We start from the raw sequence: 22,373 nt of genomic DNA, 5'->3' as shown, positions 1-22,373 counted from the left end.
TTCACTTCTAAAGGTACATGTTTTTCTTTTATTATTGGCCAGAGAGCTCTAACATTTGCACTAAATTTATTTATTCTTTCTGAAATATCTCTCTTATTTCCACCCTCCTTAGTGACTACGCTTCCATGATATTTGAAGATGTTTGTATTTTTTACCATCTTATTTCCTATGGTGATGCTAAACTCGTGTTCCTCTCTTCTGCTAACGGTCAGTATCTCTGTCTTTTCTACATTCATTTTCAAGCCTTTCCTTATAAAGCACTCATTCCACCTTTTTATGTCTTCTTCGATCTCTTCCCTATCTGTGCTCCATTCAGCTATATCATCTGCATAAGCCATTATTCTGTTCTTATAATTTTCTTTACCTTCTTTAAAATCCTCTATTACAGTTTCCATATATGCTATAAAAAGCAGAGGGGATAACACACTTCCTTGTTTAACCCCTGTTTCTACAGGGAACCACTTTTCTGCCCCCTTTGATGTTCTAACACTGCATACACAGGGGTAATACAAACTTTTTATAGCTTTCTTTAGATGTCCCTTGATACCATACCTCTCCTCTATACATCTCCATACCTTTTTGCGAGGTATTGAATCAAAAGCTTTCTGTAAATCAATGAAAGCGATGTATAGGCTTTGGTTATATTCCCATGCCTTCTCTATTACCATCCTTAGTCCAAAAGTTAAATCCGTTACTGATCTATTACTTCTATAACCATGCTGCTCTTCTCCTAATGAAGGTTCTACTAGGTCTCTTACTCTTCTTTCAATTATTCTCTCGTATAGCTTTGTGATGTGGGGTATTAGGGAAATCCCTCTATAGTTGTTACAATTTCCAGCATCACCCTTACCTTTGAAAATTGGGACTATTAGGGTTTTACCCCACTCCTCTGGTATTCTTCCTTCTCTATAGATCTTATTTATGAGCTTCAATATATTTTGCTGTACTACATTTCCTCCTTCCTTTATTAGCTCTATTGATATTTCATCTACTCCTGGTGTTTTGGAATTCTTCATTTCTCTCAATGCCCATTCAATTTCTTTTTGTGTGATTTCATCATGTTCTCCATCTAAATCTTCCTCCGCCTCTTGCCATTGTTCCTCATTTCCTGCATTTAGGAGCTCCTGGAAGTATTCTGTCCATCTGTTGTCTATCTCATCCTGATCTGTAAGAACATTCCCCTCTAGGTCTTTAATGTTTGTTGTTTTGCCTTGCTTTTTCTATATGACTTTGCTATACCATATAGTAACTTTTTCCCTTTCTGCAAATCCTCTGTCAATCTCTCTCCCAGTTCTTTCCATGTCTCTGTCTTTGCTCGATGTTTTGCAAGATTTTTTTCCTTGCCAGTACATATTCTGCTCGACTTTCCAGTGTTCGTCTTCTTAGCCACTTTCTTAACTTTAAAGTTTTGTTTTTTACTGCCTGTTTGACCTCCTCATTCCACCAAGGTGTGTGTCTTCTCCTATTTCCTCCGATCCATTCTACCCCTAAAGTTTCTTCTGCTACTTCACTGATTGTTTCTTTCAAAATGTCCCATCTTTCTTTTTCCTCATCATTTTGCTTCTCTAATTTTTGTGTAAGTTTAGTTTTATAAGCATTCTTTTTATCTTCCTCTTGCAAACTTTTTGTTTTAAATATTTTTCTTTTTCTACATTGCCGTGGTTTTACCTTACCAATCTTAAGATCAGCCACCAGTAACCTGTGATCTGAATCTAAACTCACTCCTGGTATTACCTTTATATTGGTGAATATTCTTCTGTCTGAACACATTATGTAATCGATAATTGATTTTTGATCAAACTGTCCTGTATTTTGATTCCATCTATATCTAGTGAATTTATGTTCCTCTATGTTGATAAAAGCCTCTTTATGTTGATAAAAGCCATTCATTATTTTCAAACCGTTCCTCATGCAGTAATCTATCAGTTTTTCTCCTTCTGAGTTTCTCGTCCCTTCGCCAAATGTCCCTATTATACTTTCTATTCCTTCTCTTTCCTTTCCTACTCTAGCATTAAAATCACCAATCAAAAGTCCTATATCGCCATCTAGAATCTCATATTCTTCCTTTAAAAGATCCAGGAAATTTTCTTTTTCTTCAGGACATCCCTGTTGTGGTGCATACACTTGATATATATTGTACTTTCTTCCTTTTATTCGTATTGTATACTTCATTAATCTTTCATTGATCAATTTCACCTCTTGAATATACTGCGTCAGTCTTGGTCCCACTATCATAGCTACCCCTTGTCTTCTCCCTCTCTCTTCTGATCCACAGTACATTAAGGTATATCCCCCTCCGAGGTCTCTTCCTTCATCTTTTCCCCAATGTCTTGTCTCTGCCATTCCTATAATGTCTATCTTTCTTTCATTCATCATCTCCAAGATTTCTTCCTCTTTGTCTCTATATGTTGCAATGTTAATAGTTGCAAGTCTTACTTTGTGGAGTGTCTTGTGCGAATTTCCTTTACATTTCCGATTTTGTTTACCAAAGCGCCGTCTGGATTCCGAGGCTGGTCGTGGAGTTTCACGAGCAGAAGACTTTTTACACTACCGGCTAGCTAGGCCTGTCGTAGCAACCCTCCTCCTTTCTCACCAATTCCTCCCTCTGTTCCTCTCCTAATCCTCTCAATCAAGATCCTCCCATAAGCCTTCCCAACTACACTTAACAAGCTAATCCCTCTGAAACTACTACATTCACACTTGTCCCCTTTTCCCTTGTAAAGTGGAACTATACAGGCACTCCTCCAGTCCTCCGGCACTCTACCCTCTCTCCAGCAAACATTAAATAACCTCACCAGCCAGTCCACCATCACTGTACCTCCTTTTTTCAGACATTCTGCATGGCATCCATCCAGACCAGTTGCCTTACCTGCTTTCATCATCTTAACAACTGCCTTCACTTCATCCTTCCTTATTTCTCCTCCATTCTCCTCACTCATCATTCTCATTTTCTTAGCATTTCCCACGGCAACTATCTTTCCCTCCCTATCCTCCTTCACATTTAGCAACTCCCTAAAATATTCTGCCCCTCTTCCCCTTACTGCCTTCTCTTCCATTATCATCTCTCCATCTACACCTTTTACCTTTTCTTCTCTACTTGATTCACCTCTTCTTCCTCTCTTAATTTCTTTCCAAAACATCTTTTTATTGCTTTCAAAATTTTCCGTCATACTCTTACCCCACTTCACATCTGCTCTCCTCTTTGCCTACTTTACCTTTTGCTTTACTTCTCTTTTCTTTTCTTTGTACCTCTCATATGACTCCCTCGTCCTATTTTGTAACCAATCTGTGAAAGCTCACTTCTTCTCTTCTACAACCCTCTTTGTTTCCTCATCCCACCATTCACTACCCTTCCTTCTATTTCCTCCTGTCCTTCTTGTTCCACACAACATCCTTGCACACTTTGTGACTCCCTCCTTAAACCATCCCCATTCCTCCTCCACACCTAGCTCTACTCTATCCTTTACTCCCTCCCACTCCTCCTTCAGCTTCTTGTACTCCTTCTCCTTTTCCTTTTCATTTAAAGAGTTCACTCTAAGCACCTCCCTACCTTTTGTCCCTTTCCTCTTTCTCCATCTATCTTCCACTCTCAACTTACCTTCCACCAAAAAATGATCTGATATTCCCCCACCCTCTCCCCTTAGCACATGTACATCCTTAACTCTTCCTATCATAGTCCTATTTACCACTACATAATCCATTAGTGCTCTATCTACCACCCTTCCCTCCACCACCCTATCCCATGTGTACTTATGCTTGACTTTCTTCTGAAACACTGTATTTGCTATCATCAACTCTCTTTCTAGACACATTTCCACCATCAACTCTCCACTACGATTCTTTCCTGGAACTCCACATTTCCCAACCACTCCATCAATTGGACCATTTCCTATCCTAGCATTAAGGTCTCCCTAAATCCTCTATGCACTCATTTAAATCTATCCAAAAGGCCTCCCTTTCTTCTACACTCTTCTCACTGCCAGGCCCATATGCACTTACAAAGACCCACATCTCCTTTCTCAGTTTCACCTTCATCCACATTATCCTTGAGGAAACCTCCTTCCACTCCACTACACGTTTACCTATCTCCTCACTTACTAGAATAGCCACCCCTTCCCTCCCTCGCCCTCTCTTCACTCCTGATAACCTCCCACTTACACTCCCAAACTTACACTCACCCTTCCCTTTCAACTTAGGTTCACTCAAAGCCAACACATCCATCTTTCTTCTCACAAACATACTACCTATCTCTTCCCTTTTACTCTCATCTGTACCACATCCACGCACATTAAAAGACCCAAACCTTAGGGTGCTGGTCCGAAAACTCCCAGACCCTCTTATGCCTTTACTTTTTTTTAGGAATGTCCCCTGTGGGGCTACAAGGAGAAGGATGCCTATATATGTACATACATGCATATACCAAGGCTTTTTCCCCCTTACAAGGGAGCTAGCCAAAAAGGGAAAGGCATAAAATCATTTCCACCCATTCCATCCCTGAATACACTCCACACCCCTCCACCCTCCCTCTTATCTGAGCACCTCCTGGATGACGGGTCATCCCTGCACCTTTTCCACTGCCTGGATCAGAAGCAGTGTTGCAAGACACAGCACATCCACAGCAAGGCCACTTCATTAAATCGGCGACCCCCCCTCTCCGTCCCCCCATTGCATAAAAGGAGAGGATGGGGAGAAATCCCTTCGGGCTGCGTCAAATTTTGCTCACACATACTACCTCACCCCCCATCCCCCCGCCCATTCCACCTCATGCAATCACAACATCATCCATATACAACCATTCTCCATTCACCCCTGTCTTCTGTCCTCTCCCGTCCTCCCTCAACAGACATTCCCCTCTTCCCCAAAGCCCCCTTCACCCCATCCATCCACCTCATCCTAGGACGTCCCCTCATGTTCACTCCCCCCACATCTGCCTTCCATACCTCTTTTACTAGTCTTTCTTCACTCATTCTTTCCATGTGTCCAAACCATCCTAATACTCTTTCATCAACCCTATCTCCCAGGTACTTTTCCACCCCCATTCTCCTCCTCACCTCCTCATTTCTCACTCTATCTAGCCTAGTAACCCCCATCATACTTCTCAGACACCTCAAGTATGATGGGGGTTTTATATATATATATGGATATATATATATATATATGTATGTATATATATATATATATATATATATATATATATATATATATAAGTAAGAATATATATATTTGTGTATATCTGGATATATATTATATAATATATATATATATATATATATATATATATATATGTATGTATATATATGTATATATATATGTATATATATATATATATATGTATATATATGTATATATATATATATATTATGTATATATATATATATATATATATATATATTGATGTATATGTATATATATATATATATGTATATATGCATATATATATGCATATATATATATGTATATACATATATATTATATATATATGTATATATGTATGTATATAGATATGTATATATATATGTATATATATATGTATATATATATATATATATATATTATATATGTGTGTGTGTCTATATTTTATATAATATATATAATATGTATATATATATATTTATATATATTATATATGTATATATGTATAGTGTATTATATACATATATATATATATATATATATATATGTATATATATATATATATACTTAGGGCGCAGGTTTTCTTTTATACACACTGAATTGAACACCACAGCATTTTCACAGTTATTAATTTTCTTCTTGATATTTTCAAGTTTCCTCACTAAAGTTCTACTATTGGGAGGATGAGCGGAAACGAACTTTCCAAAGTTCTCCATTTTAATATTTGACGTTTCGACTACATAGAGTCATTATCAAGTTACAAGAACAGTTAAGGCAACACAATCTACAGATATGTTACATCGCGCTTGACCTAAGAGTGTAGCATTCTATTTTTTCCTGTGACCATGTAATGTATCTGTAGATTGTGTTGCCTTAACTGTTCTTGTAACTTGATAATGACTCTATGTAGTCGAAACATCAAATATTAAAATGGAAAACTTTGGAAAGTTCGTTTCCGCTCATCCTCCCAATATTAGAACTTTAGTGAGGAAACTTGAAAATATTAAGAAGAAAATTAATAACTGTGAAAATGCTGTGGTGTTCAATTCAATATATATATATATATATAACATATATACATATTATATATATATATATATGTATATATATATATGTATATATATATATATATGTATATATATATATATATGTATATATACATGTATATATATGTATATATATATATGTATATATATATGTATATATATATATATATATATGTATATATATATATGTATATATATATATATGTATATATATATATATATACATATATATATATATATATATATGTATATATATATATATATAAATATATATATATATATAAGTATATATATCTAAATATATATATATATATATATATATATATATATATATAGATATATATATATATATATATATACTGGGTGTTTGGGATGAAATTGACACTTTCAGAAAGGAAAGAAAAACTTAATATCCTGGCCAAAAATTGATGTATTCTCAAAATTCAAAGTTAATCTTTTAGAGGATCTTTTGCCAAATATAGCTCATTCAAAGAAGCTGGCCTGACCATCCACCATAGCCTCCAGGCAGGATCTGAACCTACAGCACATGGTCTTCATGGTGTCCTTTAAGAGACACCTGAACAGTCTGATCTTGGAAATGAGCTCATCCTTGGTATTGCAGGTGGTACAAATGGTGTCTTTTTCAAATGCATCCCACACATAATAGTCCATGGGCTTGCAATCAGGAGGGTTGGGGGCCAGATGTTGAGACTGGTGAAGTTGTAGAAGTTCTCAGACAGCCACTTCTGGGTTTTCCTGGAGGTATGACACAGAGCTGTGTCCTGCTGTTACATGTATAGTCTTCCCACAGCCACGTTCTCCAACCAGTGCTTAACAACAGTGGACAGCAATTCAATATAGCCATCTAAATTGAGTCTGAGTCCCTCTTCAAGGATGTGGGGCGGCATAATGTAGCCTTCTCGTGAAACACAGATGACGCTAAATTGTTAAGGAAAGTAAAAACTGAAATGGATTGTGAATCACTACAGGAAGACCTGAATAAGGTATGGAACTGGAGTCCGAAATTGGAAGTAAACTTCAATATCATGAAGTGTAGCATAATGGAGTTTGGAAAAAGTAAAAATAGAATATCAGGACAATATTAAATTGGAACTAAGGAGGTAAAGAAAGTGGGATCTGAAAAAGATGTGGGAGTAATTATCTCAAATGACTTGTCATATAATAAACAAATAAACAAAATTGTTGGAGAATCCTATAATTTGCTAAGATCAATAAATGTGGCATTCACATATTTGGATGAAGAAATTATTAAAAAAATATTAGTCACACTGATAAGGCCTAGACTAGAATATGTGGCAACACTGTGGTCACCCAGTACCAAAGAGAATATAAAGAAAATCCAGAGAGCAGCCACAAAAATGGCCCCTGCACTTTCAAACTTGTCATATGAAGAGAGACTGGCTAAACTGGAGTTACTGACTCTGGAGCAAAGAAGAGAGAGAGGCGACCTACTGACCATCTATAGAATCATGAAGGGCACAGAAATTCTTGATAGAGAGGACCTGTTAAACTGGGACAAGAGAAACACAAGAGTACATGGAAAGAAAAAATATAGTTATAGAAGAGATCTGAAGAAGAACAGTTTTCCACATAGAGTGGTGGACACTTGGAACAAACGACAAAAAAATAGTGTGTGCAAAAACCATTCATGAATTTAAGAGCAAACTAGACACTACGAGATACAAATGTGGGACACCACGAGCATAGCTCCCATTCCTGTAAAATACAATGTACATTGTGAGATAATGCCATGAGGTCCAGAGTTGACAAAAGACCAAATTGCAGTGATATCATCACTCTGTGTGGCAGGAAAGTGCAATAAGCATATCTCGATTCAGACTGGCATAGCACTGCACTATCCAAAGATGGACAAAGAAATGTAAGGCCACAGGAGGTGATCCACTACTACAAGTCAGGAGGACTGGGCTGGCTAGAAAGATTTCTAAGAAGACTCTTAAGGTGCTTCAATGACAGGTGGAAGCTGAACCTAGAATCACAGCAAAGTAATTGAGAGAAAAGGACCAGCTACTACTGCAACAGGTGTCTGTTAGAACTATCCAATACTGCCTCAGGGACGTTCTTGGTTATGAACAAAGGGCATCATGATTTAAACCCATTGTATTGGATAGAAGCAAAAATGTGTGCAATTTTGTAAAAAATATCTAAAGTGGGACAGTCAGAAGTTGAAGAAGGTGTTGTGGAGTGATGAGACTATGTTTAACATTACTGGGAACCGAGGAAGCAAGGTGAGGTTATGACCAGGTACGGACCCATATCACCTCAAGTACCCACAGGGGACAGTTTAGTACCCTGATACTGTCATGGTATGGGTCCCTTTGGGTACTATGGCCAGGGTAAGTTAACTTGGAACCCCACATGCTCCAAAGATTTTCTGAATCCATTCCTTGACAACTGGAGAGCTGTCTGAAAAGGAGAGGACTCTCCACAAAGTATTGAAGGCTGGTAAGTACCCCTAAATATTGTTATTAATGATTTCTTTTTTGAATGTTGCAGGAGAAAAAGGCACCATGCTAATACCTATATATATATATATATATATATATATATATATATATATATATATATATATATATATATATATATATATATATATTGTTTTATTAGTTTATGTATATGTTTATTTATTCACATATTTATTCATACTTCTCTTCAGTTTCTATTACTTCATAAGCTTTAGCAAAAAGTCTAAAAAAGGAAGAAATGGCTGTAGAAGCTTGATATATGAGAAACAATTGTCATGAGAAATAGGCATTTAGGAATGGATACAAAGAGGAGACTATGTGAAGGGGTGATTGTGCCAATGGCTTTGTATGGGGGCAGAGACCTGGAATATAAGGGAGGCAGAGGAAAAGTTTAAATATGTTTGAGATGAAATGTGTGAGAAGTATGGTAGGGGTTACAAGGTTGGATACAGTGAGAAACAAGGAGGTGAAGAGGAGAGCTGGGGTGGAAAAGGAGATGGCAGATAGGGCTGATAAAAGAGTATAGGGATGATTTGGGTACATGGAAAGAATGAGTAAAGAAAGATTAGGGGTGTGGAAGGTAGAGGTGGATGGAGTGAATGTGAGGGGATGACTGAGGATGAGATGGATGGATGGGGTGAAAGGGGCAGTGAGCAAGAGGGGAATGCCTTTTGAAGAAGGAAGGGAGAGGGCAGGAGATAGGGGTGAGTGAAGAATGGCTGTGTACAGATGATATTATGATGCAGGGAAGGGAGAGGATGGGGGTTAGGGAGTGGTTGTATATGAATGATATTTTGACGCAGCCCAAAGGAATTTCTCCCCATCTTCTCTTTTTCTGCAAGAGGGGATGGAGAGGAGGGGTTGCCAGTTAAGTGAAGCACCCTTACTGTGGATGTACTGTGTCTTGCTGCATTGCTTCTGACCCAGGGTAGTGGGCAGTATACAGGGATGACCCGTCATCTACAAGGTCCTAAGATGAGAGGGAAGAAAGGGTGGTGGATGAGAGTAGAATGAGTGGGAATGAAATGGGTGGGAATGGGTACTTGCCTTTTGACTTGGCTACCTCCCTTGTAAGGGGGAAAAAGCCTTTGGTATATAGACAGATCTATTACTTCATTAAGATTTTAGCAAGAAAGTGGCTGTAGAGGCTTGATGTGTGAGAATTAAGACAGAGATTGTATTACCTTTGCTCCAAGCAGTTTTCTGGGGGACAAGGATGACCCTTCATTCACAAGGAAATAAGATGGGAGGGACAATTAATGGGTTTTTGGTTGGGTGAGGGATAGGTGTTTACTTAATTGTGATTACCTAATTGTAGCATACAGGAAAGGAGCAATACTGGTGGGATCCTGTCTCCTACACTCCTTACACTCCTATACATGTTGTAAGTGTAGGGTGGGTGCATGTTTTGATATGAATAGAGGTTATTGCTGGTTGCCTGAAGGCTGGAGGTTTTCTGCAAGAGAGACCAGGGGCAACAGATTGATTGAATGAATAAATGAGGGAAAGAATTCTAGAGCCTCCTAGTGGAAAGAAAGTATTGGGTGACTTGTATCTCTGTACATTCTCAAACACACTCCCTAGGACTTCATGTATCTCTATAATCCTGTTATTGCTTAGGTTTTGTAAAATACACCACACTCTAACTTTTGTGTTTTTTCTTTGCCCATTTATTTCAGAACAAAGGATAAGATCATGGTGAATAAAAATGCTGGACATATGTTAAGGACCAAAATGTCCACAGTAAATGAGGGAGGAGTGGCAGCTGGCCAAGGAGGACTGGACTCTGTGTATCTCACTGATTAAAATGCAGATTACCATTATGATGCACAAAAAAAAAAAAAAAAAAAAAAAAAAAAATTAAGAATCTGTTACACCTCACCCAAAGGGGAAGTTTTTGAAAGAATTATTATTTTGTTGTCAGTATTTTTGTCATTTCTGAACTCTTGATAATAGGCCTTTTGTGTCTGGAAACTATGTTCTCAAGCACCATTTTCTATTAAGAGAATCCAGGGGATGCTTTGAAGTACTTGAAGAGTTACTCTGAAAGGTAACCCTATCGAAAGGTTTTTGTTTTGTTACATTCCTTTTTTGAAATATAAACTTAAGTTTTCTGTAGGATGTTTTAATGAGAGGCTATTTAATTTTTGTGATTTAATTTTTTCTGGTAATACTTCTGGACATCTTATTCACTTGTTATACTTCTGGTGGATTTCTGGTTGTAAACATGAATAGATGAAAAGCATAATTTCTCTTTCAGGACAACTTATGTTCATTTAGATATGAGTTATCATGTTTTGACTATTGTGTATTGATATGATAGAGTTGATGTAATATATATTTCATACATATTTCTATATTTTTCAAGATTTTTAAAAAGCCTTGTAATGGGGCTGGTCTTGCAAATTAAGTCTATGCAGTGTTCAAATGTATTATTTTGATAATTGTCATTATAGAGCCTTTGTTTTCTATTCATATGAAAAAGATAGTACTTCAGACATTTCATTGGTAGGTGTTTTTTCTTCTTAGATCCATACAAGTTCTATGCAGCTTGTTTTAGGAGTGCCCAAGATGAAGGAATATTTTTCACATATTGAGAACAGTCTCATCACTATACTATTTTTTTTTCTTCCATAAGCCCTTTTAATGATAAGAAAGAATGTGTTTATCTTTCTACTTTGTCACTATCATAGCTGCTAAGGTAGAGCACATGCAAACCCTTCTTTTGACCAATGGCAGGTTTCAGAAGCCAGCATGACGTGTCATGAAAAGGGTGATCCTATTTTTATATCATAGAAATACTGTACATGCATGCTATTTTGGTGGTAGAAGAGCCGAGTGATAACTTGTGCATTTGGATACCTGATTTCATTCTTGAATAAGATTACAGGAAAATCAAAATGCTTTTATAGATTATATATTATCTAATGTAGTTTATCAGTTGGCACTGGCACATGAAAAACTTGAAGTTTGAGTTTTTTTTGTGGATATACTGCTATATAATATTTTTAGAGAAGAATTGCTTCAGCAAAAGATTTTGTCATGTAAAATCTTATGATCATATATCTTCTCCATTTTTTTTTTCACTTCTTGATGTATTTTTCTTCATTCCTGTATGAGCCCAGGATAAAAAGGAAATTCAAACAAAGAGATGAGAAAATATTACTTTAATGAAGTGCTGATGTACCTTGACATATTTTCACTGCAGCCAAGTTGGAGATTGCAGATTAGAGATAAGAATAAAAGTAATATCAGAAAGCCAAATGCAGAAGGTAGGAGTAACTGTCTAATTGTGAAAAGATGACTGAGTTTAACTGAATCCCAGTCACAGGAAGAGAAGGATGTGTGCCTGTATTTGCACTGCATCCAATGATTAATGCAATCATTGTGAATTCACCATAGTTGAATGCACCACAGTATAATGTAACACAATCATATGCAGACTGTGATATGCTCTTCTCATGGGAGGACACTGGTTTATGGTGATATAGGTATAACTCTAAATGGGTGCATTACTTTGATGAGCCCTATGTAGCAGTCCCATCAGTGAAAGACTGCACTAGCCATATTTAGTTCATGCTGCAATGTGATGAAAATAGTCCCTTCAATGAAAGACTATTTTCTTGATTGCACTAGCCACTTTTAATTCATGGTGCAATGTAGTGAAAAAAGGTGGCTTCCAATAGTGAGGTAGCTAGCTGTAATGCAATAATGCTTACTGCACAGCACCCATTTGTCCAACTGTGATTATGCCTTAGAAATACTTTATCATACTTAACTGCAGGTGACCATATGACATTTCCTTGTTGTACAGAAAGCAATAATTACATCCCATTAATTGCTTAAGTATTCTTAGGCATTGGGAAGAGGAATTTGATGGAAAGAAATAGTACTACACTTTCAAAATTGCTGATGGTATGGGATTGGACTTGTATTCAAGAGGAAGGGGTGTACTCAGAATTATCAAGAAGAGAAGATGATTTGGACAAGTGAGATAGTCATTCATCTTTTATATTTATTGAAATATTCATAATAACTCAACATGGGAGTTCAAGTTAGTATTCTATTGTATGGTATATTAACTTGTTATGAATGTGAAAACACCTTAGTCTTTTATAAAGTTTTGATATACAATCAAGACCGTTTGGTATACAAAGATGATAAGTCATATTAGCATCATTATCTCCATCTGGTGTGGGATTTCTTTACTAGGAATAACTTAACCCTTGGTGACCAACTATGCTATATGTATAAGAATGGGAGAAGAGTCCTTTGAAACATTGAAATTATTGATGCACAATATATATCTATATATATATATATATATATATATATATATATATATATATATATATATATATATATACCAATGGGTTTTTCCTCCTTACAAGGGATGTAGCCAAAGTAAAAGGCATAAATCCACTCCAACCCATTTCATCCCCTTATACTCCACTCTCATTCACCATCCCTCCCTACCTTTTTTCTTGGCTCCCCCTGGATGATGGTCATCCCTGCATCTTGCCCATTACCCTGGGTCAGAAGCAATGCAGCAGGACACAGCACATCCACAGCAATGCCACTTCATTTAATTGGCAACCCCTCCTCTCCGTTCCCTCATGCAGAAAAAGGGAAAATGGGGAGATATCTCTTTGGTCTGCATCAAAATATCATTCATACATACTCTCTCACCCCCATCCCCCACCCACTCCCTTCCATGCATCACAGCATCATCCATACACAACCATTCCCCACTCACCCCTATCTTCTGTTTCCTCCCTTACTTCCTCAACAGACATTCCCTTCTTTCCCAATGCCTCTTTTACCTTCCACACCTCTTTTACTAATCTTTCTGCTCTCATTCTTCCCATGTGTCCAAACCATCCCAGTACTCCTTCATCATCCCAATCTCCCAACCCCCTTTCCACCCCTACTCTTCTCCTCACATCCTCATTTCTCACTATCCATCCTAGTAACCCCTGTCATATTTCTCAGGTATTTCATCTCAAAGATATTTAAACTCTTCCTCTCTTATGTTCCATGTTTCTGTCCCACAATCACTCCTTTGTACAATCTCCTCTTAGCATCCATTCCCAAAAGTCTATTTCTCATTAAATTTTTTAATTCCCCAAGGCATTTACTTCTTTCAATCTACATTCTATCTCCACCTCCACTCCTTTTCTTGCTACATTAGCACCCAAGTATCTAAAGCTATCCACCTCCTCCAGTCTCCCTTAAGGGGGTACGCGACACCTGGAGGTCATTTTCTAAAATATTTAGAGTAAAGAGCTGAAACTTCTCAGGTAAATAGGTATCCATATTGCCTACATTTTAGGTGAAGCAGAATGATGTATGTACACATGTACACATGTACACATGTACGTATACCAGTAGCGACATTTAAAAGTGCACAGCACCATAATACGTGGACCAATTTGTTTTATATTTTGGCTATGATTAGTCAGTAGGCACACCTAGGGCCAGTCATTGAGTAATTGAACAATTTCCTTTATACTTTTGCATACAGGCATTTTAATTTTAATGGCTGGCAAAAATCGTGAAAAATACAATTTTTTTGCTCGTTTCCATTATTACTCCGAACTCTTTCATCCTATTCAAAATATTCGAATGATCGGCCCTAGCAGTTACTAAAAGTAATATTCCCTGTAAGTTTCATCTAAATCTAATGTATATTAGATTTTTTATGATTAAAAAAAAGTAGAAAAATATCGAACGGAGATATGGCAACTTGAAATATGAATATATCTGTAACTTGCTTATAGTTTCACCAATTTGACTGATTTTTTCATGGCTTAATTCTTATTATATAATAAGTAAGTACAGTAAAAATTATCAACATATTTTAATTATAAGTACTTTAAATACTGAAAAACTAAAGTATAATTATGTCACAGTAGTGACGACGCACAGACGACAACATCATATAATTTGCTTTTTTGCACCTTTGGCGGTTTCTTCATATGAAACCTCTCTGCTGGGGGTCTTCAGGGTATCTAAATCATTGGAAAGAGGTTTATTTTCCAGTAGTGGGCGCCTTCTCTTTCCTCATCAGATTCCCCTCGCCAATCTATGTTGGTAGGGCACCCCCTCCAGCATCATATGATGTCCCTTCTTCTTTCTTCTTCCTGTATAGCCTTGATCTTTTTCCTCTTGCTTTCTTCTTTGGATTTAATCTTCCTCTTTGAATTGTTTAGTCTAATGTTGTCCTTTACCTCTGTCACTGTCACAGAGGTGCAGGTGAGGGCGGTGGTGGAGTGAGAGGTGGTGAGATCTTTAGTCGTCTTTGACTGCTTGCCATCTTTAACTGCTGTTTTTTGTAATTGTGATGTTCTTTTGTTCTTTTTGCTACCCATGATGACTGTACTAAAGAGTAATATGTACTAGCTAAAGTAATAGATTGCAATGAGAGCTCATGAGACATGCGTACTTCCCTTTTCAGAGATAGCCGGTAACTAACGCTTAGTTTCACACAAAGTTGGCGAAATATTCTCCCTCCACCTTCCTCCCTTCCCCTCCACAATTGTATTGGCCGTTGATACACTGGGCGAGTGTAAATTCAATCAAATTTCAACGTTATTCGCTGCGCCTGAAGGTCCTAAGTGGCACGCCTCCATCTAGTGTGGGTTGCGCCTTTAAATCTGTCCCTTTAATCCTCACCCAGGACCTTTAAATTGCGCGCGGCTGGAAAATTATTTGTCGGGATTTATTTCTAAGTGGTATACGAACATTTTGAACACAGTTTTGAAAAATGCCATATCTTGACCAAATTCACCCCCCCAGGTGTCGCGTACCCCCTTAATGCTTCCAATTTGCTGCCATCCTCTCCTCTTGTACATCTCATCACCTTAATTTTACCCTTATTTATTTTCAATTTCCTTTTGCACACCTTCCCAAACTCCATTACAAAGTTCCTTAATCCCTCCTCTGATCCTGTCACAAGTGCAGTGTCATCAGCAAACAACAACTGGCTAATCTCCCACTTTTCTCCATTTTCTTTAAACATCTCCAATCCCCGGCGCAATTTTCTTGCATTTACCTCTTGTACCACCCCACCCATGTATAAACTGAACAGCCAAGGTGACAGCACATCACTGGCAAAGTCCCACCTTTACCTCAAATCACTCCCTTTTTCTATTTCTAATTCTAACACAAGCTCTACTATTCTTGTAAAAACTCTTGACTGTTTTTAATAGCTTTCCTCCTATCCCATATATCTGCAGTACCTCCCATAGTGCCTTCCTGTCTACCCTGTCATAAGCCTTTTCCAAATCCATAAAGGCCCAAAAAACATCTTTACCTTTTCCTAAAGCTTTCTCACATGTCTGCCTTACCACAAAAATCTGATCCACACAACCCCTACCTGTCCTAAACCCACACTGTTCTTCACCAATTACTCCCTCTGTTCCTATTCAAATCCTCTTTTAAACCCTCTCATAAGCCTTTCCAACTACACTCAACAAACTAATCCCTCTGAAACTACTACACTCACAATTGTCCCCTTTTCCATTGTAAATTGGAACTATACAGGCACTACAGTCCTCTGGCACTCTACTCTCTTTTAAGCAAACATTAAACAACCTCACCAGCCAGTCCACCATCACTGTACCTTCCTTTTTTTAGACACAGTGCATGACACCCATCTAACCCAGGTGCCTTACCTGCTCTCATAATTTTAATTACTTTCACCTCATTTTTTCTTATTTCTCCATTTTTTTCATTCATCACTGTCATTTTCTTAGTGCTTCCCACTGCAACTACCTTTCCCTCCCTCTCCTCTACATTTAGCAACTCCCTAAAATACTTCTTACTGCCATCTCTTCCATTATCATCTCTCCATCTGCATCTTTTACCTTTTCCTCTCTACTTGATTTGCCTCCTCTTCCTCTCTTAATTTCCTTCCAAAGTATCTTTTTATTACTTTTAAAATTTTCTGTCCTACTCTTACTCCATTTCTCCTCTTTGCCTCCTTTATCTTATGCTTTACTTCTCTTTTCTTTGTACCTCTCATATGATTCTCTCGTCCTATTTTGTAACCAATCTGTGAATGCTTATATCTTCTTTTTAACCATCTTTGCTTCATCATCCCACCACTCCCTACCCTTCCTTCTAATTCCTCCTGACATCCTTGTTCCACACATCATCTTTGCACACCTTGTGACTCCTTGAAACGTCCCCATTCCTCCTCCACTCCTAGTTCTACTCCATTCTTCACAGCCTCTCACACTTCTCTCACCTTCTTCTTGTACTCCTCCTTTTCTTTCTCATTTAAGCAGTTTACTCTAAGCACCTCCCTACCTTTTGTCCTTTTCCTCTTTCTTCATCAAACCTCCACTCTCAACTCATCTTCCACCAAAAAGTGATCTAATATTTCCCCACTCTCTCCCCTTAGAACATGTACATCCAAAACTCTTCTCTTGGTTACCACTATATAGTCCTTTAATGCCCTATCACCCCTCCATCCACCACACTCTCCCAATTGTAATTATGGTTAACTTTCATTTTAAACATTGTATTTGCAATTGTGAACTCTCTAGACACATCTCCACCATCATCTCTTCACTACGATTTTTTCCTGGAAATCCACACTTCCCAAATACACAAAAAACTGGATGCTGAAAGATACAAAAGTGGGTCACTATGAGCATAGCTCCCTTCCTGTAAAATACAACTAGGTAAATACACACACATATTACTCAGAATGAAATAAAGAATCATATAGTGCCAGTATATAAAGGGGGAAATAAGGAAGACCCAACAAATTATAGACCAGTGTCCCTAACAAATACAATAGTTAAAATTTGTGAGAGAATCATCAAAGATAGATTGACAAAATATCTGGAGGAGAATAATATACTGAACCCAAGGCAATTTGGATTTAGACAAGGAAGATCATGTACCACTATTTTAATTTGTTTCTATTCAAGATTGATAGATATATTGCAAGAAAGAGATGGCTGGGCAGACTGTGCCTTCCTGGACTTACAAAGGCATTTGATAAGGTACCACACAGAAAATTACTACATAAACTGGAAACGATAGGAGGCATACATGGAAAACTATTGAATTGGATGGAGGACTTCCTACATGGAAGAAAAATGAGAGTGGTGCTCAGAGACAAATATTCAAAATGGGAAGAAATGAGTAGTGGTATCCCACAGGGGTCAGTACTAGCTCCAGTAATGTTTGCTATATATGTAAATAACATGGACGAAGGCGTTGAAAGTTACATAAACTACTTTGTGGATGACGCAAAATTATTAAAGAAAATAAACTCCGAAATAGATTGTGACTCATTACAGAGTGATCTGAACAAAGTCTCAGAGTGGAGCAAGAGATGGGAGGTAGAATTTAACATCAAGAAGTGCAGAATAATTGAATTTGGAAAAAGCAAGCAGAGAATATCAGGACAGTATAAAATTGATGGAAAAGAAGTAAAGAAAGTAAATGCTGAAAGGGACCTAGGAGTAATGATCACCAAAGACATGTCACCAGATAAACATATAAATAAAATAGTCGGAGAAACATACAATTTGCTGAGATCAATAAAGGTGGCCTTTAAATACCTGGATAAGGAAATGATTAAGAAAATATTACAAACACTGATAAGGCCAAAACTGGAATATGCAGTGCTGACATAGTCACCCAGTACAAAAAAGAATATAAGAAAATTAGAAAGAATACAAAGAGCAATGACAAAGATGGCCCCAACACTTTCAAACCTGACATGAACAAAAACTGGCCAAACTGGAATTGCCAACCCTGGAACAAAGAAGAGAACGAGGGGACCTACTAACCATCTACAGAATTATGAAAGGTAAAGAATGCCTTGATAGAGAGGACCTATTAAAGTGGGATAGAGGAAAAACAAGAGGATATGCAGTGAAACTCAAAAAAGATAACTACAGAAGAGACCTGAAAAAGAACAGCTTCCCACACAGAGTGATAGATATATGGAACAAATTGGATGAAAAAATAGTGTGTGCAATACAAGAATAAATTTGATCTTGTGAGATACAAAAATGGGTCACTGCAAGCATAGCTCCCCTTCCCGTGTAATACAACTAGGTAAATACTAGGTAAATACACACATACACATCAAACATACAAATGGCAAGCATACATCAAACTGAGAAATGAATATGTAGACATATGCAGAGAGGAAGAAACTATAAAAAAGATGTAATAGCAAAATGCAAAGAACAACCTAAACTATTTTACAGATATGTAAATGATAAACTAAAAGACAAACATGAAATAGTGAAACTGTGTGAAGGAAATAAAGAATACACAGAAGATGTAGAAATGGCTGAAGTAATGGTTGAAAGCTCACAAATGTGTGATGATGGTCACCAAGAAGGATCCCCCAAAATGAAAGAAATAATGGTGACACAGAAAGAAATAAGGGACCAAATAAAGAAACTTGATGTCAGAAAGTCATATGGACCAGGCGGAATAGTGAACTGGATATTAAAAGAATGCATGGATGAACTCAGATAAAATACACAAGATAATTGACTTCTGACTCAAAGAAGGAAAAGTACCATAAAACTGGAAAAATACAAATATTGTACCAATATATAAGGGAAGAGACAAAGAAAATCCAACAGAGTATAGACCAGTATCCCTTACAAGCACAATTGCAAAAATATGCGAAAGAATTATAAAAAATAAATGGACTAAACACTTGGAAGAGAACAAAATACTAAACCCCAAACAATTTGGATTTAGAAGTGGAAGATCATGTACTGTACTACAAACTTAATATGCTTTTACTCAAGATTGGTAGATATAATAGAAGAAAGAGATGGCTGGGCAGACTGTGCCTGTGCCTTCCTGGATTTACAAAAGGCTTTTGACAAAATACCTCACAAAAAACTATTAAGAAAAATTGAAACAATAGGTGGAATGCAGGGAAAATTATTGGAATGGATGAAAGATTTCTTGAACGGAAGAAAAATGAGAGTGGTACTGGAGTCCCCCAAGGCTCTGAATTGGCTCCGATAATGTTTGCTGTTTATATAAACGACATGGATGAAGGAATCGAATGTTATATAAACTTCTTTGCAGATTATGCGAAACTGTTGAAGAGTAAGTAAAGAAGAAGATTACAAATCTTTTCAAGAAGGCCCGGACAAAGTCTGGAAATGGAGTAAAAAGAACGAAGAGAATTTCATTATTAAGAAATGTAGTATAATGGAATTTGGAAAAAGTAAAAATAGAATATCCGGTCAATACAAAATTGGAACAAATATAACACATTTGCACAACATCCACTCATGTTCTTAATGAAATATTGAAAAATTTACTCATACATACATATAACAAAAGGCTTTTTTCCCCCTTACATGGGGGTAGCCAAAAAGAAAAAGCCATAGAAACCACTCCCATCCATTCCATCCCCTACATATTCCATTCCCCTGTATTTATATACTCCCCTTCAACTAGCTTAATCAACACAAGGAAATTTAAATGTCTTTGTAATATTGCCCTCAAGGATAGAAGTACCAGTGAACTGTCAGCAATATACTGAAAGGCTTCTTCCCCCATATAAGGGGGGTAGCCAATAAAAATAATAAAAGAAATATTGATGATCGTCCTAATCAAAAGGGTTAAGTTATGTTTTGCATGTTGAATCTTGAAAATGGCAAAATACTGTATAGATAAATTGAAATTGGAATATTGTAGGTAAAGAAATCCAGCATTGATGAAGAATGTGTGCCTTATGTGATATCATCTTGTTGTTGCTCAAGACTGTAGAGAAGAACAGGCAAGTTCTGCTCAAATCCCACACTTGTCCAATAGTTGTCACCACATTTCATTGAAATAACTCTTCTCAGGGATGGTAGTAAGAATTTACCTTTGGTTGGGTACCGCTTGTCATGGATAAGTTATAACCTTACCTTTGTATGATAAAGTGTGATCAAGTAGGTTGTAGCCAAGGAATTTCTTCCCTCCACCCCCTCTGCCACCACCAAATCAGATACTTTCAATACTCACAGAAGGGGGAAATGAATAATTTAATGATAGAATTCAAAAGTTGTCATAATCATGTACATCTTTGTGAGACTTGTATAGAAAATTATTTCAAAGTACGAATTCGTTCATTAACTGTAGATTTTGATTAACAATTATTGTCTTGATTGCATTAGATGGAAATGAATTGAAGTGGTATTTTTGGTATGAGAGAGATGGTGACATTTTCATCTATTCACAAGTCATTTATCACTGATTAGGATCTGTTCACTTGTGAAAATGATTGATAAGTACAGATGGAAGGCAATTTATAGGATAAGTTCATTCCTTACAGAGGAGGACAGTGTTTTTAAAGGTAAATATCTGTTGTATGATGAAGTCAAGCAAAAATCTGAGTATATAATCATTAATGAATACTAAAAGTTTACCATGGTCATATATTAAGGAAGAGGGGTTAACATGAAGAAAGGTTAACTTGAAAAGATGGGAAATATGAGTGGAATGATGTGCTTCTAAATTATCATGGTATTAGTGCTCAAAAAATATTTATATTGGGATATAGTAATACCTAACTATGTGATGATTAATATATGTAACTTCCAAATTATCAGAGTTATTTTTCATCAAATTCAAATATAATTTCATTACTAAAGTTTAAGGCCATAAAAATTATAGTCTTTATTTGTATAGTAGATATATATCCTAATTGCTCTCACCTTGGTATCTTTGTTCACTCTTGTTAATGTTACTACTGTAGTTTTGTTATTTGACATATTTATATTGGATATTTTGTGATGAGGGGAGCAAGGAATGTGATGATGGTATCTATGTGATGTGATGGTAAATATATTTGAAATTCACATTATCTCCTGTGTTTTATTAGCTTTATCATATAGCTTTTAGGGAAAGTGATAGTGAAGCAATAAATCAACATTTTTATTAATGAACCAGTGGGGGTAAACCAGCTTCAGCTGTTGACCCCTGAGGTGAACAAGCTGTGTCTCACTGCACTGCAGAGGGTTAGGATCTCCTTCCCAGGGGAGAAACTAATTGCTACCTTGCAACTTCCAATTCCTTCAAGAGATTGTCTTTCCAAACCATAACTTTCTCATACTATACAAGAGTTTTAGGGCTTCCTTGACATTTCTTCATAGAGGAAGACCAACTGCTACTTCACTACCTTCTCTGTTGTACCCTGTGATAGATTCCCAGCAGAGAAATCAATGTTGAGTGTGAGGTAGCAGTTGAGACTGACTGTATTTCAGTTACTTTCAAAACTTTCTCCCAATTATTTAATTAACTTCGTTCTTCCCATTGCTAATCCAGCCATCTGGCAATGATGCATGAGGTTGGGGGCAAATGATGACATTCCATACCACCTACAAGTGTTATTTCCTAGAACCATTGCCCATCTGGGAGTTGCCAAGAGCAAGGCAGCAAGTAAGACTGACAGTATATTCAATCATGGTCAAACTTCCCTCCCACTAACAGTTACTTCAGTCTTCAACTTGAAAATGGGAAGTGAAAGTTAATTCCCCCAACTATCCAGTACCTATCATGACCCATCACTTGCATGTGGTGCTCCTCAGGACCTGCTCCTACTTGGGAGTTGCCATTTAAGTGAGACAGTGACTGAGACTGACCATATATTCAGTCACTATTTCTTCCACCAACAATAACCTCATTTTCCCAACTATTA

General features: G+C 36.9%; 1 protein-coding gene across 4 annotated transcripts in view; it reads left to right on the top strand.

Annotated features, from left to right (window-relative positions):
* Nucleotides 1-21,539, top strand: part of LOC143037429 (glutathione synthetase-like) — a 371,409-nt gene extending 349,870 nt beyond the window's left edge. For all 4 annotated transcript variants that reach the window (XM_076205616.1, XM_076205614.1, XM_076205618.1 and 1 more), the window contains one exon: nt 10,363-21,539. In XM_076205616.1, the coding sequence (XP_076061731.1) occupies nt 10,363-10,489 (127 nt within the window). In that variant the 3' untranslated portion in view covers nt 10,490-21,539. The remainder of the gene's footprint in view (nt 1-10,362) is intronic.
* The last annotated feature ends 834 nt before the right edge of the window (nt 21,540-22,373 follow it).

This window comes from Oratosquilla oratoria, chromosome 22 (assembly GCF_046742065.1).
Source record: "Oratosquilla oratoria isolate Oo_2021 chromosome 22, ASM4674206v1, whole genome shotgun sequence".
Taxonomy (NCBI): Eukaryota; Metazoa; Arthropoda; class Malacostraca; order Stomatopoda; family Squillidae; genus Oratosquilla; species Oratosquilla oratoria.
The sequence above is the reverse complement of the archived record's forward strand: the minus strand, read 5'-3'. Positions and strand labels throughout refer to the sequence as shown.